Consider the following 24,108-nt stretch of genomic DNA (forward strand, 5'->3'; position numbering starts at 1 on the left):
GGAAAGAGGAGGACGTCGGCTTTCCTCGTAGTTTCACGCCTGAGCGCTCCGGTTGGAGGCGGCTGCTGCGGCCTCACCCTGACACGCACAAAGCTCCGCCTTCAGTCCTGACACTGAAACATCCACTGTAGCTACAATGATGGAGATGTGACCCTCAGCAGCTGGATTTCCTCTCCATAGATGTGTTTCCATGCAGATCATGGACATAAAGCAGCTGCAGGATGAAGAGTGTGAAAGAACTTCTTCCACTACAGTATTCATTACAGCACTGTGGCACTCCACAAACCCTCACACTGTCTCAATCCCTGTTTCCAGTTTACTGAGAGAAGGCCCGAAGCTCAGCCAATCACAGGACAGGAAGTGATCAGCTGACAGTGATTTGAAGCTTTCAGGGTGAGGCTGCTTCATGCAGGTGTGAAACTATGAGGAAGCTGAACGCCTCCTCTTTCCTCAGAAGTGATCTGTGGCAGTCTGCCATCATGTTTGGCTGCACACACTGAATGTGACTCACTGAAAGCTGACACAAACTCTGATTGTGTTTGTGCTGCTCACACTTTACTGGAACACACCCAGCTGTGAAAACACAAAGCTTTGTCTTCATGTGTATTTGTGCTGTTTGAACAGGACCTCCTTCCTTAGTTCAACACTTCACATGTTTTTTCTTTCGCCTCCAACCGGAGCGCTCGGGCGTGAAACTACGAGGAAAGCCGACGTCCTCCTCTTTCCTCAGAAGTGATCTGTGGCTGCCAGACTTCATTCCACAGATGTGCTTTAACAAAGTGTGAAGCTGAACTCTGAGCTGTGACAGTGTGAGCAGTGTGAGAGTGTCAGTAGATGATCAGCAGAGGAAAGTGAAGCTGCTGTGAGCTGATGTCCTGAAGGGCTTTGAAAGAGTCTCTGAGTTTGACAGGAACATGAAGATGTTTGTGGTGTTTGTGATCCTCCTGCACGGTAAGTACACCTTCCTCTCTCTGCTCTCATCATCAGCTTTTCTTTCATCTCTCTCTCTTTAATGTGTTGAAGTGCAGCAGGAGGAGATTTCCATCAAACACTGGATTCTGATTCAGATCAAACTAACAATCCAAAGCAGCAACTTTTAAATCTCTGGATTCTTCTTGGTGGCTTTCAGATGAGCTCATGTTACAATCAGCTGCTGTGTGTGTTGTGTAGCTGAAGCTCTGACTCACATTTCATACGTGACCAAAGGAAACTTGGTGCTGTGTGACACACTTTAGATTCTCTGCTGCTGCTTTGAACTCTTCAAACTAAAGAGCCAAACTGATGACTGACTGTGCAGCTCTGACATGGCACCAAATGTCCCTGTTATCAGCTGCTGGATGGACGTTATCAGAGCTTTTTAGTCCCACACGGATCAGCAGGAGCTCCTCCTCTGTCTGCAAACAGGCTCAGCAGCTCTGATCATTGGAGTCAGCACAGAATGTGGAGACATCTAGTGGTCGTGGAGAGAAGTGCATGTAACATGTGTTGTGTTAATCAGCATGAGTAGTTAGGGGGACGTGCCTCCCTGTGCCTGATGGGAGTCCTTGTAATTACCCAGCATGCTGTGCTGTGTTTCATTTCTAACACAGGTTTTACTGAAGAGCTTTCTGAGCTTCTTTCATTGATTGTGACCAACATACATGTTTGCTGTGGATCCACATCTGCTCTTACTGCTAATGTCATGAAGCTGTTTGAGTGGTGAGCAGTCAAAGAAGCAGGTCCTAACAGAAGCAGGTCCTAACAGGAGCAGGTCCTAACAGGAGCAAGTCCTAACAGGAGCAGGTCCTGACAGGAGCAGGTCCTAACAGGAGCAAGTCCTAACAGGAGCAGGTCCTGACAGGAGCAGGTCCTGACAGGAGCAGGTCCTAACAGGAGCAGGTCCTGACAGGAGCAGGTCCTGACAGGAGCAGGTCCTAACAGGAGCAGGTCCTAACAGGAGCAGGTCCTAACAGGAGCAGGTCCTGACAGAAGCAGGTCCTGAACTGTCACAGACTCAGTTTGACATTCACTAAAGTCAAAAACATACTTTCCTCACATATTCAAAGTGTTGCTGCAGCATTATTACAACATCATTACTGTGTACATGGATGTTTATCATAAAGAGTGAGATTCCTCTGACCATTAATGAATATGTAACCATGGTAACAGTGATCATATCCATTAATGACTGTGTGGTTAAACTTCCTGTCAGATACACGCTGTTTTCTCTGCCTCTGGTCTGTTTAAAGGACCAGTTCATCCAGAGTAACCACAGCTGACTGTATCCTGAACACTGACAGGCTTCAGATCGCCCACACAGACGGTTTTATGTGTGCTTAACTTTACACTGACCAGAGAGAGCAGCAACAAACTAATGTAAAAGAGCGTGACAGCGTAGCCTGGTTTTTATTCTGACCTCCTTAATGTTTTCAGTTCAGGTCCAATAACATCTAAGAACAGAGGATCTCATTTATATTTGAGGACTTCAGGTAGCTGATGTTTTATATAAGCACAGATTCTCATCATTTAGATTGACTCTAAACTCTGACAGGTCTCTGAGTGAACTGATGCAGAGTTCAGGTTTAGACTCACACACAGCTGATTCATGTTTCTGCCTCTGTGTCCTCAGTTTCCCAGCATGCCTCGGCTCTGGAGGTGTATGAGGGGGTGGAGTCTGTCCTGCTCACCTGCCAGGACTCTTCTGTACCTTATTCCCCCACTCTGGTTTGGAGCCGCCACGACCTCGGTCCCCCAGTCGTCCACCAGCGTAGCCAGGCAGGAGATGAACTGACAGACCAAAACCAGCGTTACAGGAGAAGAACGTCCATGAAGACAGACTCTCTGCAGACCGGAGACTTCAGCCTCACTCTGAGGAACCCCATCACCTCTGACAGCGGCAGCTACACCTGCACCATCACTGCATTTGGAAACACACGGACACTGACAGAAGTAGACCTGCAGGTCAAAGGTCAGCAACAAGCTAAAAAACTTGCTGTACTATCAGGTATGAGGCCAGAGGTCGTTGCTGTAGATACAGATCAGAGGTCAGAGGTTAACACTTTGCCAGGCTTCTCAGCAAACAGCAGGGAAACAGGAACTGTGGGAAGAGCAGTGAAGGGAGTGTATACATGCTAGCTGCTGCACATGAAGCAGAAAACCTTAATGTTACCTTTGTTGTACCTGAGTTTGTGTCTCTGTGTCCTCACAGTGTCCCACCAAGCCCTCACTCTGCAGGTGTACGAGGGGGCGGAGTCAGTCCTGCTGCCCTGTCACATCCCGTTTGTATCTGGACCCACCACAGTGGTGTGGAGCCGCTACGACCTCAATCCTCCAACCGTCCACCAGCGTCAGCAGGAAGAGGACGAGCTGACAGACCAAAACCAGCGTTACAGAGACCGAACATCCATGAAGACTGACGCTCTGCAGACTGGAGACTTCAGCCTCACTCTGAGGAAACCCCACATCTTTGACAGCGGCAACTACACCTGCACCATCAGAGTGACGGGAGAAGAACCCAGATTGACAGATGTTCAGCTGCAGGTCAAAGGTCAGCAGCAAACTCCAAACTTTAATATATTAGTCTTCACTAAGTCTGCCTGAAGTTAAAGCCCATGTTTTCAGACAGAAAACTTTGTAAAACAGAAAAAATCATATTTATTTGTTGAACTCTAAAAATCAAACAGTAATTTAACACAGATTGAAGATAAGAGCCTTTATACACATGTAAAGATCTTACAGTATTAGCAGGAAAACCAACTGTCAGATGATCCCCTCTGAGCAGCATTTGGTGACAGTGGGAAGGAAGAATTTAATATGAAGCAACCTCCAACAGAACCAGGATCAGGGAGGGAGAGCAACCTTTTTAGAGTGGGTGGGAGGCTGAATTAGAAAAGGAAAATCTTGATGGCTGTTGATGGGCTCGTGGATGAATCCTGAACCGATAAAGGGCACCACTTAGAGTCAGACACCAACAAGATGGAGGTGTACTGGTTTATGCTGCTATTATCATAGATGAGCTAGTTGGGTCATTTCATGTTGAAGATGGACTTAAAATAAATTTTCAAAACTGCTAAAGGATACTTTCTTCAAGCAATAGTACAGAAAAAAAGTCAGCCGCATTCAAGAAGGTCACGGTTTTCAGGGTCCTTGAAAAGAAAGGTGGCTACATGGATACTAAATATTTTTGAGTGTTGTTTGTTTGTTTTATTTATTTATTTAGGCATCTTACAATTCTGCGATTGCAACCATTCCCCAACTCTCTGTGAATGGTACTCATGACCATTGATAAGTGGTCTTTGATCAGTGGTTGTTGATCAATGGTCATGAGAATTTTCATTTGCATAATTATAAAGAAACTGACCTCCCAGCCCATTGTTCCTTCAGTGGGCTGGTTTCAGTCATTATGCAAATGTACTGTTTATAAGATTTGGGGAAACCTGCAGTCAGCTGAGACTGAAGAAGTCACTTGGATGATGACAAAACGTTTCTCCCAGAAAACGCTACGTCCAGATGAACAGAATCAACTTTTGGAGATTTTATTTGTTGAGTTTTTCCTTTAGTTGCCCAATGATTGTACACACATCCATGTGCATGTCCCTTGAGATTCAGACTTACATTTCCTTTGTTGATCATTCAGGTTTCAGGCTTATTAACAATTTGGATTTATTGGGTTTGTTGCATAGTAAAAATGAATCCCCAAAAATACAGCTTGTAATTGTGCATGAGTTGTGTATTCTTTGTCAAAAAGGAAAGTTTGAAGCCTAATCTTGAAAGTAGAGATAGTGTCTGTCTCCCGAATCCAAACTGGAAGCTGGTTCCACAGAAGAGGGGCCTGAAAACTGAAGGCTCTGCCTCCCATTCTACTTTTAAATACTCTAGGAACAACAAGTAGGCCTGCAGACCAAGAGCGAAGTGCTCTAATAGGGTGATATGGTACTACAAGGTCATTAAGATAAGATGGGGCCTGATTATTTAAGACCTTGTATGTGAGGAGCAGGATTTTGAATTCTGTCTTATGTCTTTTAAGCTTCAGTGACACTAGAGTGAAAATGGGACTCCTGTGATTAGGAGAAATAAAAAATCCTCTGTTATAATGAAGACTCAATGTCTCCTCTTTTTTCAGTCTGATACTATGTTGATTGTTCTTTCAGTTTGTTCCTGCTGATATTTTTAGATAGTAACCAATCAGCCTGTTCACCTAATTCTTTAAACAGTAAAAACTATTGGATGAGCTCAGCAGGAGACCTGATAGAACCTTCAATTCAATTTTATTTCTTTAGCACCAAATCACAACAACGGTCACCTCTAGGCGTATTATATTGCAATGTAGACCCTACAATAGTACTGAGAAAGACCCAACAATCACATGACCCCCTTTGAGCAAGCACTTTGCAACAGTGGGAAGAAAAAACTCAGAAGGAACCAGGCTCAGGGAGGGACGGCCATCTGCTGTGACCGGTTGGGGTGAGAGAAGGAGGACAGGACAAAAACATGATGTGGAAGACTGATGCTTTATTTTGGACCATTGTAGTCGTGCTCGTGTAGACCTCACCATGTCGTTGGTTTCTTACAGAGCCGTACGTTTTTCCTGCTGAGGCCTGGGTTCTCCTGGCTGTCCTGATTACTGCAGTCCTCGTGGGTGTTGGAATATATCTTTGGAAATTATTCAAAAAAGGTATGTTGTGTGTGAATGTGTACACAGGTCTAAACTTCAGTCATAAACAAAGTTTCCAGTGAGAAATCATTCAAGTCTGTGACAGTGTTTCACTGTATTGATCCTGTGAGGTTCTCCTAGTGACCACTATGATAATAATTAGGTTTATAAGGCTGATGTTTTTATATCTCATATCAGCTAAATATGCTCAAACTCAAAATGAATTTTTTAGCAAGTCAAAACTGCACTGTGATAACAGCTATATTCAGCTGCTCCCAAATCCCAAAGGGTCACAGCAGGTCGCTCCACGTGTTGGATACTGGATAAGGGGGATTTATGATAGGGTAATAGTAATTTTTGAAATGTTTGTATGTAAATATAACAATAGTTTTTGATTATTTGAATTATTACCTGGAAACACATGTTGAAGTTTCTGTGTAATAAGCAGAGGTTATTTTTTTCCAAGTGGGGAAATAAAATATTCACACTTAGCTTAATCGGTTGAAATTCAAACCTCACTTTAAGCATATTTCATGCAAGAAAATGTTAAGGTTCAATATTGAGGAGGGATAATGGAGGTAATCAACTTTCTAAATAACAACACTGATCCGGTCGGGTGGAGTCAAACGATGATTTTTAATGACACGCGTGGGGGACCACCGCTGTACGCAGACAGCGCCGATCCCCGACTTACAGAGCATAAGCAGATGCTTTATATACCATCAGGGCTTAAATTTAATACGCCCCTTCAACGTCAATCAGATACAGGTCATACATAGGTTTCAAAACCACAATGACCTTTAACACAGTTTAAAAGAACATTGTCTCCGTCTCCACGACAGATGCTTCCTGTCAACATTCTGACTTTCACTTCTCGTCTGGAACACCAGACCCCCACCCTGCAAGAAACTGTTTCTCTTTTACAGAGACAATTTTAGAGTTACAAGCAAACATGACTAACCTCTCACCTATAAATGAGTCTATCTACTGTGTGAGTGTGTGTCATCATGAAATGCACTCAGTTTCACCTCTCGCCTCACCAGCTGAAACTTGTAACCTTTTCCACCAGACAGAAGGCCAGCACGTACACATTTCAGATTATAACAAGCATTCAAAAGCATTTAAGATTATTGATTTAACTCAACAGTTTAGAGTGGTTATAACTGCACCTGTAATAAAGGCTAATTGGGTACCAATATGTTTAAACATCTGAATGCAACATCAATACTGTAGATTGTATTATTAATGCAATGGTAATGATGATGATTATTAACAATAGCAGTAAAATATATTTCTAATCCTCACAAAAACTAATAAACATAAAATGAGTGGTCATTGCTGCCATTATGATATGAAGGGACAGATTCACTAACAGTTAACTAACACAGTAAAAACATGTTTTGGCATCAAAAAGCTGCCGTTGGGTTTACCAAAGAGGCACAGAAGTCAGTTTGGGACTAAAACCTGTGGGGCTGATGATACATTCACAAACATGGGATGTTTTAACTTCTAATTTGCATTCAAACATGCAGTCAGTTTGTTTTAATAACTAATAATAATAAGAGCAGCAAATCAGCAACTGAGAAAACAGCAGACCCAATAAAGGAGTGTTTTATCAAACAAGACGGATGTTTGACATTTGCATGTTTCTCTGTGGAAACAGTTCAGATCAATGAGAGGAGGCTGAAGGAGGATCAATATGTTTGTGATATCAGGGAGAACTCTGCTGATAGGAGCTTCTGGGACTGTGTGAGGTCCTGAGGACTGACACTCAGGTGGAGTCAAGATGGAACATGATTTACCATCAGATTACAGCCTCTGAGCTTTGAAGTTACACAGTAACTGTATAACGTGTCCATCACAGTTATTTTATGTCTGCAGAGAATTTATATGGTATGACAGTCAGAGAGAGAGTGGGCAACTATCCCACAGGAAAGAATGAAAGAGACAGAGAGAAGACGCATCCAGGGAGGAGAGAGATGGAAGCAATATGTTGCAGCTGATTCAGCTTTTACCTCGTTGATGTGATTCTACTTTGACATTGAATATTTGAACAGCTCATGTTGTGCTTTGTTGTCCTCTCAGTCCCCCAGGTGGAGGTGGATTCAGGGGTGGAGTCTGTCCAGCTGATCTGTAAAGCCAAAGTTCACCTGCCTGCAGATGCTGAAGTGGAGTGGACGGACAGTTTACACAGGAAGGTCCACGTGTATGAGAACGGCTCTGACCAGCCTGAAGAACAGGACCAGGGTTACAGAGACCGAACGAAGATGAATGAAGAGCTGCTGAAGACTGGAGACCTCAGTCTGACCCTGAAACACCCTACAGACAGTGACACGAACACCTACACCTGCACCGTCTACAGCAGGGAGGGAAGAGTACTGCTGAAGAGAAAGGTGGAGCTGAAAGTCAGAGGTCAGTGCTGTACAACTGAATAGAAGACACAACACATTTATGTGTTATGTCTTAAACACGTTTTAAACATAAACGATCAAACATATGAATCTTCTGTTAAAACCAGTGGAGCTTAAAATGGGAGAGAAAGGTGAGTAACCAGATAACACACAGGAGGACTGGAAAAAGAACTAGTTTATTCAGACTGGGTTTCGGGCCCTGCTGTGGTCATTTTGTATTTGTACAGTAACTACAATATACAGGTATTACACACAGCCACCCCCGCTCTCCTTCATATAAGTGAACAGTAAACTTTAAAGATGATGGAATCTGCAGAGGAGATTATGCTGCTTCTGTCATAATGTGCTTTACTCAGCACAACTCTGTCACTTTTCTCATAAAAATTAATTATAACTGTTAATTAACATCACGATTGCTTCAAGATGCAAATGTGACAAGGGCACTCTCATAAATGAATCACAGTTAGACTCAAAATACAGACTTTTACTATTCCAGGGAATAAGTTCATTCTGCTGCTCTGACAGAAACTCCTCCTCTTTCTCTCAGTCCCCCAGGTGGATGTGGAATCAGGGGTGGAGTCTGTCCAGCTGCCCTTCAACACAATTCACCTGCCTAAAGATGCTAAAGTGGAGTGGATGGACAAAGACAACAAAAAGGTCCACGTGTATGAGAACGGCTCTGACCAGCCTGAAGAACAGGACGAGGCTTACAGAGGACGAACCAAAATGAAGAGAAACCTGCTGAAAACTGGAGACCTCAGTCTGACCCTGAAATACCCCACAGACTGGGACACAAACACCTACACCTGCACCGTCTACAACAGGTGGAAGATGATCCTAATGAAGGCTCAAGTTGAGCTGAAAGTCAGAGGTCAGTGCTGTACAACTGAATAGAAGACACAACACATTTATGTGTTATGTCTTAAACACGTTTTAAACATAAACGATCAAACATATGAATCTTCTGTTAAAACCAGTGGAGCTTAAAATGGGAGAGAAAGGTGAGTAACCAGATAACACACAGGAGGACTGGAAAAAGAACTAGTTTATTCAGACTGGGTTTCAGGCCCTACTGTGGTCATTTTGTATTTGTACAGTAACTACAATATACAGGTATTACACACAGCCACCCCCGCTCTCCTTTATATAAGTGAACAGTAAACTTTAAAGATGATGGAATCTGCAGAGGAGATTATGCTGCTTCTGTCATAATGTGATTTACTCAGCACAACTCTGTCACTTTTCTCATAAAAATTAATTATAACTGTTAATTAACATCACGATTGCTTCAAGATGCAAATGTGACAAGGGCACTCTCATAAATGAATCACAGTTAGAGTCTCAAAATACAGACTTTTACTATTCCAGGGAATAAGTTCATTCTGCTGCTCTGACAGAAACTCCTCCTCTTTCTCTCAGTCCCCCAGGTGGATGTGGATTCACGGGTGGAGTCTGTCCAGCTGCCCTTCAACACAATTCACCTGCCTAAAGATGCTAAAGTGGAGTGGATGGACAAAGACAACAAAAAGGTCCACGTGTATGAGAACGGCTCTGACCAGCCTGAAGAACAGCACCAGGCTTACAGAGGACGAACCAAAATGCAGAGAAACCTGCTGAAAACTGGAGACCTCAGTCTGACCCTGAAATACCCCACAGACTGGGACACAAAGACCTACAGATGCACCGTCTACAACAGGTGGAAGATGATCCTAATGAAGGCTCAAGTTCAGCTGAAAGTCAGAGGTTAGTGCCAACAGGATCAAGAGGGGAAGATGTTGTTAGGTTGAAATAATAATGGATTGCATTAATATAGCGCTTTTATAGGCACCCAAAGCACTTTACAATTCCACTATTCATTCAGTCTCCCACACTGGTGGAGGCAGCTACAGCTGTAGCCACAGCTGCCCTGGGGCAGACTGACAGAAGCGAGGCTGCCATATCGTTAAATGTTGTCATTGTTTTACTTAAATTTGTAAACTGTGCCTTAAACTGCATGGTTAGATATTCTTCTGTTCCTCCCCTACACACCTATGATGCTGGAGGAGGCAATTAGTAATCCAATAGAGCAGCTGTGGCTGTGGTGGAAGTGGATATTTGCATCATGGATGTGGAGATGACACGTGTGCAGTAACTGTGTAACACTATCATGTTAACATGGTAAAAAACAGGGGTGCAACGATACACAAAATTCACGGTTCGGTTCGATACTTTGGTGTCACGGTTCAATATTTTTTCGATGCAAAAAAAATGTTCATGCCTTTTTAATTTGTAATTTATTAAAATGATAAATATATATTTTAACTCAAAAGTACAGTTTTTAAATGTAATGTTGCTGAAACAACAAAACAATAAAAAAAAAATCTATCTGATGGAGGAATCACTCATCTTTGGAAAAGAGAGTTTATTACAGAGAAATGTCTCTTTCCAAAATAAAAGCTCTACTATACGCTTCTTCTGGGCTATATTCTCAGCAGCATATTAAACATATCAGGTCCCCATAAGGAGAATCATGTGCTAACGGCTGTCTAAATGACTCGGGTAAAGTTTGTAGCATGCTGCTTGTTGTTTTTGTCTGCTTCCACTTGTCTTTGCACTAGGATGATGTCGGAGTAAATGTGCAGTCATATTCGTTGTGTTCCCACTAGTGCTGTCAGCGTTAATCTGAAATGACGTTAACGCCACAACACGGCAAATCTCCGTTAACGAGCTACCGCGGATCGCCCCGTGCGTGGGGCTGGACGGCCAACACGTTAACGAGCTAACTGCTAACACACTAGCTCCCACCAATGTAATTGAGCATTGCTGGCACATCCGACATACTGTTTTACTTTAGTCCATGACGCGCTTACCTTCAGGGTCATACGTCACATGAAAACCAAAATAGTTCCAAACTCCAGATCTGAATGAGGGTGGGGGAGGTTCAATTTGCCATGTTGCAACGAGAGCTTAGCTTCTGTCTGCTAGCTTGCGCTGCGCTCAGTGGATCTGCGCTCGACAGTGCAGCCTAGGCGGAGTAGTCGAACGCAGATCCACTGAGCGCTCAACACAGACAGCACCGTCAGAAGGAAAGTTGATAAAATAAATTAAAAATGTTGTATTGTTCGATACATATGCGTACCGAACCAAAAGCACTGTATCGAACGGTTCAATATCAATACGAGTATCGTTGCACCCCTAATAATTAGCTGTAGCTGTTTAACTGCAGGCACATCCCATGTGAGATTCTGGTTTCCTTATCTTGTGAAGGATGTCCACTCTCGGCCTTTTAGGGGCTTGCATATGGTGAACCATTAAAGTTAAGCCGTATACGGGTGAGGGGAGATGACCTTTGGATAACTAGACTACACAGAAAACTTTACAAACAGCCAAAGAAAAACTATTGAAAAGCTTCAGGATCACAAAGAGCTCTTTCACAGCACATATGAGCCATTAAGAAGTGCACATTTGTGTTTTCCACAGTCCATCATCCAATAATATCAAAGGACAAACTGTGAGGGAAAAAGCCTTCAGCTCTTTTTGAATGAAGCAAAAAGACTTTGGTCCTGAGAGATGGTTCAAAACACAATTCAGACCTACCAAAGTATTATTTGTGCCAAACACATGAAGCCTTCAACTTTGTATTTGTCCAGTCAGTGTGGCAATAGAAGTCACTGTGAGGATTTTCAATGTGCTATCAAAGAGCATCCAAACAATCAGGTGAGAATGAAGAGAATTAGTGTGGATGGACAGAAAATCCATATCCAGTGTGATTTAGGAGCAGTTCATATATAATGAGTGAAATGAAAGAAGAGCACAGACAGTAAGAACATGAGTGAGCAGACATTTTGGAGCTGCTGATCCACACAGGGCTGGATGGAAGGAGTGGGAGTCCATGATGGCTCAAAGTCTCTGATGCTAACTGTTCCTGAGCCTCTCCCCCTGCCTCCTCTTTGGATCTTCTCCTCCTCTTCTTCCACCACTGCTCTCTCCTCCCTCATCTCCTCCTCAGCTGAACTGAAGTCAGGGCTGTAACATGAGGAAACGTGCAGAAATGACTGAGTCAGCATGTTGTTGAAGTGAGTTGAGTGATCGTGAGCAGATCAGATGTGCGAGCCTCCCTGTAGAGAAAAGCAGATCTTCTCCAGAGTTTCCCACCTCATGTTTTCCTGTGTCACAGCTGATTGTCAAATCCTGGCTGTCACTAAATGAGTGGTCCAAAGGTGGAAGGAGGAGCACAGTTAGATGGTTCACCTCCTAACCTGTGAAATCAATCAGCTGAATGAAAAACACTGTGATCCTATGAGCTGCTATCAGGGCTGCTCCATTCTCAGGATTCTCATCTGGATGATTGAAGCAGATTATTGATGAAGTCAGCAAACAGCTTTCAAAATGGCTCTTTTTCCAGGGGAACTCCCTGAAATGTAAATCTCATGGAAATGAAGAAGAAGTCAAAGGCGTGGTTAGGCCCAGACTTGTGGCTGTTTGCAATGTAAAGCCCATGTTGCAGGCAGCTGCTGCTCCTTACTGGCCCACAGTCTCCACTGATGGATGTGTCAGCTCACTTGTACTGTAGCCACGGGGAGAGCGATGGAGAGGTGAAGCTGACAACCAGAGGTGTAGTGCTATTTGTTGAAGCAGCCCAGCGCACCGTGTGCCATGGAAGCACAAGTTTCCAGAGATGATCGGACTGTGAGCAGAAATGATCCATGTTGGACTGAATTTAAGAACAGATCATAAAGTCCTCTGTGTGCCCAGCCCGTCTGTCTGAGCATCTTCATCAGTGTGCAGCTGATCTACAGCTAATGTGCTGATTGATGAGCAGCCTGTTCATGGTGATGATGAGAAACAGATTGGATTCAAAGCACAAATGAGTGTGTGAAAAAGGAGCAGCAGCCATGATAGAGCGAGTCATCTGCTGACAGAAATAGTGGAGTGAAGGATTTGTGCAGCGTTTCTCTGTGAAAACAGCTGATTCAGATCAATGAGAGGAGGATGAAGGAGAAGCAGCATGTTTCTGATAGAAGGATCACTGCTGTGCTACAAACTGCTGGGACTGTGTGTGAATGTGTGACGGCTCAGCTGGAGGCAGGATTGGTCCAGAGGAGAGCTGCTTTATTCCAGACTAACTCTTCTAGAAAGCTGAAATCTGAGTGGAACAGCTGACCTGTACCATGTGGAAAAGAACAGCAACACGATTCAGCGTCAGATCCCGACACATCCACGGATTCATCCCGTTACAGGAACTGTGCCACACGTGGCCTCTGTTTGTTCTGCATGTGATGCTGCAGGGATTTCTTCAAGTCACTATAATATAGTGTCAGATGGACACATGAAGCTAACACGGCACATCTTTGTGAGTCTGCAGCATGTTGACACACATGTCAGTGTTGTACAGATCTGAGAGCAGCACAAACAAACTCCATCAAAGTGATTTGTGCTGTTGCAGAGCTGTGTGACTGCATTTGTCTTCATTATGGACACATTTCTACAAATGGGACTAAACATGTGACCCTCTGCACATCCGTGGCTCAACAGTGCACCCATTGGCTGGATGCAGCTTGTATTGTGGCTCCTCCCCCTTAGCTTCAGGTCAGTTTAGCTGTGTTTCCTCCAAATCCCAGAATTCCTGAGGAGCAGGAATATGTGTGGCTGGGCTCTAAACACTCAGGGTGAGGACTGAGTGAAGAGCTACAGGACAGAGCCAAAGTTTCAGCACTGCGCTCACAGCTTTGAGACGTCCAACTGGTCCTGATAACATCTCCCCTCTCGTTCCACATACATGAAGACTGCTAGAAGCAGCTATCAGCCACATCAGGCTCACATCATGCTTGGTATTAAACATGCTGCAGTCTGCAGTAAACTCCCTGCCACAAAGCTTTGAGTGCTCTGAAAGGGAATCTCCTCCAAATGCACCTGTAACAAGGTGACCTGCAGAAATAACTGTGTCCACGGGCAGAGTCACTAACACTCTGCACCAGAGCTAAACCTGCTTTGGAGCTAAAAAGCTGCTGTCAGGGTTTCCTGCAGAGCTTCACAGGAAATGTGGAGACTGAAAGCTGTGGACAGTTTCTGTGGCTGGATTATTTCATATGTGTTTGTAGGAGTTTCACTTTCAAAGTTTGGAGTAAAGTGTTGAAATAAATCAGGTCTGTGACGCACACTTTACTGCAGATTGTTCTCAATGGAACACAAAAAGCAATCAAAATGTGATTGATCCTGATGTGCTTGTTGCTTCTAGCAGTGTTCATGTATTTGCACAGAGAGGGGGAGATGTTATCAGAGTGTGTAAGTGATCAGATCTGATGCTGAATCATGTTCATGTACAGTCAGCTGATCCTCACAGTTCAGTTTGTAATCATGCAGCTCTCCTCTGATAAATCCTGAGCTGCACCTGAGTGTCAGTCCTCAAGACCTCACACAGTCCCAGCTGTTTGAAACCAATGAATTTACTGCACTGAGGAACTCAAATGAGTCAGTGAGATCATCAACATGGATCTTAAAATCAGCAGCTCAGATCATGTGATCACACATAAGAACCATGGAGCAGGAAACATCTGAGAGTTCAGCTCCAACTCTGATGGAGTCTTAGGAGGGTGGAGATACCTGCACAGATAGGAGCTGTTTCACTCTTTAACAAGCAGCACCTCCAAACTACACCCTTCATCCACCTTAATAGGGGAGCATTTGAAGCCAAAGCTCCACCCACCCAGCCACTTTCTCTGGGCTGACTGAAACAATCATATGTGGGGTCAGAGTTCACAGACTAGACAGTCCTCTCCAGATTTCATCATGTTTCTGTTCAAAACATCAAATCAAGCTGATGGGAAGTTGTAAAATCCTTCAGAATAAAAGCCTGACTATTCAGAGCTGCAACATTAAGAAGAGCAAAGTGAACCAAGGTGGATGGAGGCAGCAGAGAAACTGTAGGGTGGAGCTGAATGCTTCATCAATGGGATGATGCAGCAGATTTTCTCCACCTTGCACAAACTGTCCTGTTAGTTATCATGACTGGAACATCCAAAATGTCTCCAGAGGCTCCGAGTCCAGCTGAACATGTATTAGTGTTTAGAGTGGAACTGAGATGGTAGGGACTAGGACCTGGGGGACGTCAGTCAGTGACGGAGCGGTCAGCAGGTGTGGGCAGGTGTGGACAGGTGCTTGATGGAGTGTTTCCTGCTGGACTCCATATGATATGTTAGCAGAGAGGATCTGGCTCCTGATTGGTTGAAGTGGAGCCCATCTGCTGCAGAAAGATGCCTCCTGTCCCAGAAAACATTGAAGTTGTCTCTAAAGCCCAGGCTGTGGGAGTCACACACAGAGGAGAGCCAGGTGTGGAGGCCGAGCAGGACCCAAACGCCCCACGGCCACAGGTGGGAGTGGGGCCGGAGATACAAACACTACGGTGGGCTTGTTTCACAGCCTCACAAAGACACACAAAGTCCAGTTTGAGGAAGTGGGAGCGCTGTTTGGAATCCGGTTTGTGCCCATGTGGATAAGGATGGTGTCGGCCTCCGCACGGGATCGTATTCTGCCAGGAAACTTGTCTAAAATGTCCCAGAGCGTCGGGCCGGGAAAAGACAGAGCGTACGCCTCCTTTATTGTGAAATTCCTCACCATGGTAACTGAACACATCAGCTGGTCTGCAGCAGGTTATGTTCAGAGTTTGAGGCTCAAATTGGCTCAAAGTGTCCCATTTTCACTGATGGTTTTCCCGACGACATGCTTCAAGTGTGATCTGGATCCTCTGCTGAAGGAATCTGCTTTCTATCCACAACCTGTTGATCCGTATCTGACTAACAGCAGCGCAGGAAGCCCTGCAGTTATAGAGAAACTGTCTGAGTCGCATTGTTGCTGCAGTTTACCTGCAACTGCTGAAGAAAAAGTCTCAGTGTGTTTGTGTTTGGTCCTAATCTGCTGCCCAGTCTGTTTGACACTGCTGGATTTCCAGCTGATAGATGACAGATTAGAAACTGATCAGTCTATTGATCACACAATATTCCATCAATAGAATTGATTTGACTTTGATTTGTGTAACAAAGTGATTTCCACGTCTCCTTCATGATGTGACAGTGTCAGAGCTGAATGCACTTGTAGAGTATCATGTTTTTATGGCTCACATTTAAAGTGTTCCAGCTCTAATGTACAGCTGTCATATTAGAAATAGAAGCAGCTCTGATTTTAGTGCTCAAAGAAATCTATGAAGTTATGAATTCACACATGAACAGTTTTCTGCAGCGTTCCTCTCGGCCTTATTTGCAGCTCCACTCTTGTTTTTGCTCTAATAATTATTTCTCTCCATGAGCTGTTTCTCTGCCTGAAGGAGGCGCCACTCCATCGCTTCATTTAGTGCAGAACAAGAGTCACATGATGCTGCTCTGTCAACACCAATCACACTTTGTACAGCTCATGTTGTGTTTGTTGTCCTCTCAGTCTGTCAGGTGGAGGTGGAGGAGGGGGCGGAGTCTGTCCAGCTGCCCTTCAGAACCACACAAAACCTGCCTGAAGATGCTGAAGTGTGGTGGAGAGACAGTTCATACAACAAGGTCCACATGTATAAGAACGGCTCTGACCAGCCTGAAGAACAGGACAAACAGCACCAGGTTTACAGAGACCGAACGAAGATGAATGAAGACCTGCTGAAAACTGGAGACCTCAGTCTGACCCTGAAACACCCCACAGAGAGAGACAGTGGAGAATACAGATGTGTAGTCTGGAGTCATGGAAACATCATGAGATGGAAAACAGTGCAGCTCAAAGTCAAAGGTTTGTTTATCTCTGTGTGTGTGTGTGTGTGTGTGTGTGTGTGTGTGTGTGTGTGTGTGTGTGTCTCTGACTGTGTTGTGTCTCCTCTGCAGGGAGAGTTCAGGTCCAGGATCAAACAGGGGACATCAGGAACAGAAGCAGCTCCATTGATCCGACTCCTCTGATGGCTGATCAATCAGTTTGATCTGTGTGTTCTTTGATTATTGATCAGTGATGTCAGAGTGGAGTCAGTGTGATGTTGTTGTTGTGTGTTTGAGACTTTTAGTGTCCATGAAGGTCTCTGCTGCCGTAGATCCTCTGAACTGGTCTCACTCTGGAGGAAACTCTCAGCACTTTCCAGCAGCTCCTCCATCATGGAGGACGTTCCCTCACTGTAACAGGTGGAGGAGAGAGGAGAGGAAGCACAGGTGGATCCTCTGAGGAAGAGGAGCGTTCCTACAAACCACATGATCACATGACCAGAGGACAAGCATGTGCAGAAACACATTAAAGTCAGCCTGTAAACACGTTTGTGTAAATTCTAGTCGTGTTTTTCTGTTACATTCAAATAAAAGCAGAGAAAACAGAACAAATGCTGAAGCTGTCTGTTTGAAATAAAGGAGTTAAAGTACTCACACACACACACACACACACACACATCTGTCCAGCAGCTGTCTGAGCTGCAGTCTGTATTGTGTGTGTAATATCTTCATATGTTTCTAACATTACAGTTTTATCTTCAGGTGTAAAATCAGCTGCTCTGCTGTCTTATCCCCTGATCCTGTGTGATTGATTCCATCCTGCAAACGCCACAAATTTCATTTCAGCTTTTATTTGAAAGCCAGCGAGTAAAAGGATCAGCGATAGTTTTCAGAGCGATGCCAAAGCTTGGCTTCCTCTCCTACAGCAGCTTTTCTTTCTTTTCTCTCCCTGTGAAATACAGCAGCTGGACCTTTAGCTGCAACACACTGAGACAAACTGCACACAAACAGTTTGTGTGTTTGCTGATGTTTGTTGAGCTGATAGAAACGCTGCATTTGAAATTAGCTGACACTTCAAAAACGTTCGTCCCTTTATGCTCGCTGCTCTTCAGCAGGGCTAGCTAGATGCTAAAGTAGCGCTAACACAACTTCCAGACACCTGCAGGCGTTCAGGTGTTGTCCCAAAAACATATCAAATAAAAACATGGCCCACTTTAAGCCCTGACTGTGACTCACAGTTTGACTCTTTGGTCTCTTTTTATGTGATTAATAAATGAACAGGATTTCCTTTCATGTGTTTCTGTTTAGGCTCAAATCACTTTGATGTTTGAAGCTCGCACTGATGAAATAATAACTCCCCTCAAATGTGTTAAACCTAAAGTAACCAGCCTGTTTGAACATGTAAGGAGTAGAAAGTACAGATGCCTGTAAGTCCTACTTAAGTACAGTAACAGAGTATTTGTACTTAGTTACTTCCCACCTCTGGCCCTACCGTTTTATCCCATATGACTAAAGGCAGGTAGGGGCTGGCTGGATTCAGCAGAGCAAACATCTAATGTAGTCGTGGGCTCACAAGTCTCTCTCTGGATGCTGTCATGGTGTAGTTGTCATGGTGACACAAGGTTTGGCCCTGACCAAAGCGCTCGGCACAGACATGGTAGAGAAGGCCGTCACTAAATGATGGAGGCGGGGAAGCGAGACTCAGACGGGTCAGGTATCCTGGTGTTACTGAGGAGAACTCTGCTCTCTCTTTCTAGTCCCTGTTATTTACTCACACTGTCCCATTTAAAGCAGCTGAATCCTCTGTGATGCTGTTCACACAAATATGGTTGGATCACGCTGAGACTGAAGGGACTCTGACTGTCAGCTCACTCTTGAACACACTGAGTTTCTGGGAGTCTGGCAGATATGAGACCCTCTTCAGGAACTGAGTCAAAGAAGAAAAAGTGGATTTTTTCATTTGATCGTCATTTTTCACTGGACGTGGGTAAAACTCCTGGATATCAAAGACATTCTGAGGATCACTGAAGTTAAACGGCTGAAAGTTTAAAGAGAATTGTAAAATGATAAGATAACGATTGACTAATAAGATTATCTGACAGGTCCTTAAAGTGGCCCCTTGGTGGAGCTCAGCAGGACGACAGGTGGCTGTGAGCTCATTTTAAAATAATCACAGAATAAACAGAGACATTAGCAGATGACGTTTGAAGGCTTTACATGTGTTGGATATGAATGTTTGGAGCCCAGATCATCATTTGTCTTGTTTCAGTGTGAATGTTTTTCTCCATGTTGGCCTGAGGGTGGAGCTGTTTAGCCTGTACTGAGTATTTGTCACTATGCTGAGTTGTGGGTGGAGTCAGTGATTGGCTGAAGGTGCCTTCTTTAAAGTGGGAACACTGGCTCAGCTTTCCTACCTCCTTACTCCCAGCTGGACCACGCTGCATCAACAAGTGATTGTGTGTGGAAGAGTGATGCCATTGTACACACTGTAAATATCTTCATCAGCTGTGTGGGTGGAGAAGCTTTTCTGTTAGGGAGACGGTGTCCTTCTCACCTTCAGACATGAGATTAGAAAGAGAGAGAGTTCAGATTACAGAGCAGATATGAATGAATGAATCTGTGCTCGTCCTCACGGCTCCTGCATGCTTTTAAAAAAGTGTGTGTTCAGCTCTGATCTCCAATCTGTTCTTTTCTCTCTTTGTTTCCTGGGTTCATGAATATCTCTACGGGACATTTATTTATGGCCTCACCTACTGAGTATCCATCTGATAACAAACAGGGAAAATCTAGAAAATGTTACATGCGAGGGCCAGAAGAGGGGGATCAGGTCTATGCAGGATGGCACATACCTCTTCAGTGAAGTATGTGAAAACCCCCTATACACAAATGGAGTACATTTGTGCACAGTAACTGAAAACTCTTCAATATGAGAAGAAGAGAAAGCAACACCAGAAACAGCACACAGTAGACATAACTACCAAAATAAAAGGTTACAACAGCAGAGAATACCTGACATGAAATTAGGGCGCACAGGAGGGCAGGAAACCGGAAACCCAACGAATCAAAGTAAAAGTAAAACTAAGAAACTCTGACAATAAAACTAAAACAGGAGATAAATCAAATACCAAACTCACAATGACATGAACTATGAACACTGTGCAGAAATACAGCAATCACAGGCTTGTTTATTCACTTAATTAACCATTAAGTAAACCGTGTTCGGTATAACCTGCATGAATACCAATCAACTACATTTAATTTGACCAGATTATGATAAATGTAACATTTTACAGTGTATTTATGTAACAAAATACATGGAAAATTTCCCTGTAATTAATTTAGTTAAAGTCAGAATTTAAGGCATGACCTTTTTGGGGGTCCAAACTCAAACTATGAAATAACAGTGAGGACAGTTGATCATATTATTATATTAATACTTTTTTTTTTCTTTAATTATTTATTCGTTTTTATTATTTCACACACACACACACACACACACACACACACACACACTCTATACAGCTTCTAAACTTACTGTCAGTTTTGCAAAACTAAAACTGTAATTAGGTCAGCTTACATTAATATAAACCCACGTGGATCAACCACGTGTTCCTGAAAGCAGCTCGCTGTCTGCAGTGTCTGTGTCACGGCGAGTGAGAGGAGCCGTGTGGAAAATAGAGGATCCAAATGCAGGCACTTGTAAAGGTGTGATGGTGGTTTATTAAACACAAACTAAAAATGGACAAAAGGCAAACCGAACAAAGACTAAACTATACTGGGAACAAACTGAATACAGAACACGAACCTGAACATGAACGAGCAGAAACGGATTGACAGCAGGGAACACACAGATGAAACATGGTGGGAACGCAGACGGACCAGCAACTACAAACACAGAAGACACGACTTAAATACACTCAGAAAATCACAGGGAGATTACACACACAGGTGGGAGACACAGCTGGGAATCATTAACGGGACGAGAGGTAAAACTGAACACACTCACATGAGACACAGACCTTCACAATAAAACGGGAACAAGAAACCATCACACTAAGACGCAGAGAGACAGACAGAAAATGACACATGGAACTAGACATACTAAGCAGACACAACCGAAGAGCAAATCCTAAACACAAATAAACAGAAACATGAAACCCTAATAATAACATAATCGACATCATCAACACAACAAGAAAACAATCCCTGATGGAAAATTAAACCAAAACATTATGAACTCAAAATACTGGGTAGAAACTGACCCAGAACCGTGACAGTACCCCCCCCCAAAACAAAAAACAAGGAGCACAACAGTTCCGGGGGCCGACCGTGCACACGGCAACGGCGGCGACGAGCAAACAGTTCCGGGGGCCGACCGTGCACACGGCAACGGGCAAACAGTTCCGGGGGCCGACCGTGCACACGGCAACGGCGGCGAGGGGCAAACAGTTCCGGGGGCCGACCGTGCACACGGCAACGGCGGCCACAGAGCAGGTCCGGAGGTCGGCCGCGAGGCCAGCGGCGGCAACGAACCCTTTCCGGAGGCCGTCCACAATGGCCATGATGCCAACCCAGAGGCCTGAAAAATGGCCGCCAGAGGCGAGGCAGAACAGGCCGAGCGGGCTCTGACGAAGGCGAAGGCGCAGAGGCTGGACCAGGCGTGGACGAAGGCGCAGAGGCTGGACCAGGCGTGGACGAAGGCGGCAGCGGGACGGCTGCGGAACCTGACGGCAGCGGGACGGCTGCGGAACCTGACGGCAGCGGGACGGCTGCGGAACCTGACGGAACCTGACGGTGGTGATGCCGCAGGAGGTGATGTGGATGCAGGCAACGGTGTAGGAGACACAGGGGATGATTCAACAGGTGGTGGCTGAACAAACTTCCCCGGAACGTCAGCAGACGTGAGGATATGCTTGCTGGGTCCTCCAGGACCCCCAGCAGATGAGGCGTGGTGCTGGGTGGGCTCCTCAGACCCACCAGCAGACGACACTCGAGACTGGATGGGCGACTCGGGCCCTCCAGCCGATGAGGCAGGACGCTGGCCGGGTTCACCTGAACCCCCAGCTAACATGGCGTGAGACCAGACGGGCTCCTCTGGCCCTCCAGTGGAAACAGACGCTGAAGCAGCAGGTACGGAGACCTCTGCCAGTGTGGACACTGGCTGGGACTGAGCAGCACAGTGGCTAGACTCAGGCAGCAACAGTGGGATGCCGTCCTCAGAGGGCTGAAAGTGTTCCCCAATACACTTAGCAGAGGACGGAGGCGGACGGATGAACTCACTTGAACTCTCAGGGGGTACTGAGAGCTGTGACAGTTCTGGTGAGTTCTCCGGTGAGGCTGCTGGCGCTGGCGTCTTGACCTCTAGGGGTCCAGAGTTGGCTGGCGACTGACACCCAGCCTCTGGGGAGGCCCTAGAGGGAGCAACTGTCTCTGACATGGCCAGCTTAAGAGAACCAGCAGATATTGTGGTGAAGTGTGTTCCCTGCTTAAAATGAGGCTGTGAGGATGATGACTGAGTGAATGAGTGGGTAGGCTGCTGAGCTACAAGTAGCAGAGACGTAATTGATGGTGAAGGGTGAACTGAGGGCAGCGGGGCGGCTGACTGAACTGAGGGCAGCGGGGCGGCTGACTGAACTGAGGGCAGCGGGGCGGCTGACTGAACTGAGGGCAGCGGGGCGGCTGACTGAACTGAGGGCAGCGGGGCGGCTGACTGAACTGAGGGCAGCGGGGCGGCTGACTGAACTGAGGGCAGCGGGGCGGCTGACTGAACTGAGGGCAGCGGGGCGGCTGACTGAACTGAGGGCAGCGGGGCGGCTGACTGAACTGAGGGCAGCGGGGCGGCTGACTGAACTGAGGGCAGCGGGGCGGCTGACTGAACTGAGGGCAGCGGGGCGGCTGACTGAACTGAGGGCAGCGGGGCGGCTGACTGAACTGAGGGCAGCGGGGCGGCTGACTGAACTGAGGGCAGCGGGGCGGCTGACTGAACTGAGGGCAGCGGGGCGGCTGACTGAACTGAGGGCAGCGGGGCGGCTGACTGAACTGAGGGCAGCGGGGCGGCTGACTGAACTGAGGGCAGCGGGGCGGCTGACTGAACTGAGGGCAGCGGGGCGGCTGACTGAACTGAGGGCAGCGGGGCGGCTGACTGAACTGAGGGCAGCGGGGCGGCTGACTGAACTGAGGGCAGCGGGGCGGCTGACTGAACTGAGGGCAGCGGGGCGGCTGACTGAACTGAGGGCAGCGGGGCGGCTGACTGAACTGAGGGCAGCGGGGCGGCTGACTGAACTGAGGGCAGCGGGGCGGCTGACTGAACTGAGGGCAGCGGGGCGGCTGACTGAACTGAGGGCAGCGGGGCGGCTGACTGAACTGAGGGCAGCGGGGCGGCTGACTGAACTGAGGGCAGCGGGGCGGCTGACTGAACTGAGGGCAGCGGGGCGGCTGACTGAACTGAGGGCAGCGGGGCGGCTGACTGAACTGAGGGCAGCGGGGCGGCTGACTGAACTGAGGGCAGCGCTACAGGCCTGGCGTTTGACTGGGATGGAAGTGAGGATGGGGCAATTGAGCGGACACGGTCATAAACATGGAACGAGGGTTCAGAACAGGCAGTCTTAGAAGCCATGGGTGAGAAATCATTGTTCTCCTCAGTAAAAACACAAAAAAATTGCCCCAGAAACAACAGTCACACAATCTGATGCAGCAGAAAAAGTGTCCCTTTCACTCACCACAGCCGACTGCTTACATGTCCTTACATCCGGCTGTGGGGTGCCGCGCCGGCGGCGCGAACGTCGCTTTCCTCTTGGAGACGGCTCCGACGGACCGGGTAATTCCTCGTCCGGCGGGTCGGACGGTACGTCCTCCATTGAAGCGAGTGGGCGAGCGGTAGCGGCGGGAGGGTGAAGGTGAAGCTCGTGAAGAACATAATTCTGTACGAGCGGGTGCAGTGAGTCTAATAACCAGGGGTAACAGGAAATAAGGTGTTGTAGGTCGGCTTCCACAGTGTAAAGAGACGTTTCTCCCTCATGCTCTAACCACTGGTTGATTAATATAGAAACAGAGTCGATAATGGCCTCCTGAAGCTCCCTGGGTGGGCTGAATGCCGCTGGATCCATATCTGGCTGGTCCGTACTGTCACGGCGAGTGAGAGGAGCCGTGTGGAAAATAAAGGAGGATCCAAATGCAGGCACTTGTAAAGGTGTGATGGTGGTTTATTAAACACAAACTAAAAATGGACAAAAGGCAAACCGAACAAAGACTAAACTATACTGGGAACAAACTGAATACAGAACACGAACCTGAACATGAACGAGCAGAAACGGATTGACAGCAGGGAACACACAGATGAAACATGGTGGGAACGCAGACGGAC

The 24,108-nt window shown here is 46.1% G+C and overlaps 3 protein-coding genes across 6 annotated transcripts in view; 1 reads left to right on the forward strand and 2 right to left on the reverse strand.

The window, feature by feature from the left end:
• Positions 1–24,108, reverse strand: part of LOC102789482 (methylglutaconyl-CoA hydratase, mitochondrial-like) — a 674,272-nt gene that overhangs the window by 23,229 nt on the left and 626,935 nt on the right. The gene's annotated exons all lie outside the window — the stretch shown is intronic.
• LOC148103161 (butyrophilin-like protein 2) lies at positions 406–17,067 on the forward strand. Of its 3 annotated transcripts, none has more exons than XM_087838522.1 (9): positions 406–951; positions 2,609–2,947; positions 3,188–3,526; positions 5,552–5,653; positions 7,718–8,044; positions 8,591–8,914; positions 9,463–9,786; positions 16,453–16,785; positions 16,878–17,067. In XM_087838522.1, the coding sequence occupies exons 1-9, from the start codon at positions 915–917 to the stop codon at positions 16,967–16,969; spliced, it is 2,217 nt and encodes a 738-aa protein (XP_087694648.1). In that variant the 5' UTR covers positions 406–914; the 3' UTR covers positions 16,970–17,067. The 3 variants fall into 3 exon arrangements, with proteins under 3 accessions (XP_087694648.1, XP_087694649.1, XP_087694650.1); XM_087838523.1 differs by having other exon boundaries at positions 2,609–2,634; positions 3,214–3,526; positions 5,552–5,619; positions 7,690–8,044; XM_087838524.1 differs by lacking the exons at positions 5,552–5,653; positions 9,463–9,786 and adding an exon at positions 7,352–7,379 and having other exon boundaries at positions 2,609–2,634; positions 3,214–3,569; positions 7,690–8,044.
• LOC148103162 (uncharacterized) lies at positions 18,580–23,851 on the reverse strand. Its single transcript, XM_087839453.1, has 5 exons — positions 23,482–23,851; positions 21,534–22,286; positions 21,161–21,496; positions 20,551–20,630; positions 18,580–18,783 (listed from the first exon to the last, which is right to left on the reverse strand). The coding sequence occupies exons 1-5, from the start codon at positions 23,849–23,851 to the stop codon at positions 18,580–18,582; spliced, it is 1,743 nt and encodes a 580-aa protein (XP_087695579.1).

Source organism: Neolamprologus brichardi, chromosome 3, assembly GCF_056152115.1.
Source record: "Neolamprologus brichardi isolate AB-2024 chromosome 3, ASM5615211v1, whole genome shotgun sequence".
NCBI lineage: Eukaryota > Metazoa > Chordata > Actinopteri > Cichliformes > Cichlidae > Neolamprologus > Neolamprologus brichardi.

Coding starts and splice junctions, on each gene's coding strand:
- LOC148103162 (XM_087839453.1), bottom strand. CDS start 23,851: ATGGATCCAGCGGCATTCAGCCCACCCAGGGAGCTTCAGGAGGCCATT. Junction 22,287..23,481: donor ACAGCCGGATGTAAGGACAT/GTAAGCAGTCGG, acceptor TGCTACTTGTAG/CTCAGCAGCCTACCCACTCA. Junction 20,631..21,160: donor CCGCCGTTGCCGTGTGCACG/GTCGGCCCCCGG, acceptor CTGTGTTTGTAG/TTGCTGGTCCGTCTGCGTTC.
- LOC148103161 (XM_087838522.1), top strand. CDS start 915: ATGAAGATGTTTGTGGTGTTTGTGATCCTCCTGCACG. Junction 952..2,608: donor GTTTGTGATCCTCCTGCACG/GTAAGTACACCT, acceptor CTGTGTCCTCAG/TTTCCCAGCATGCCTCGGCT. Junction 16,786..16,877: donor AGTGCAGCTCAAAGTCAAAG/GTTTGTTTATCT, acceptor TCTCCTCTGCAG/GGAGAGTTCAGGTCCAGGAT.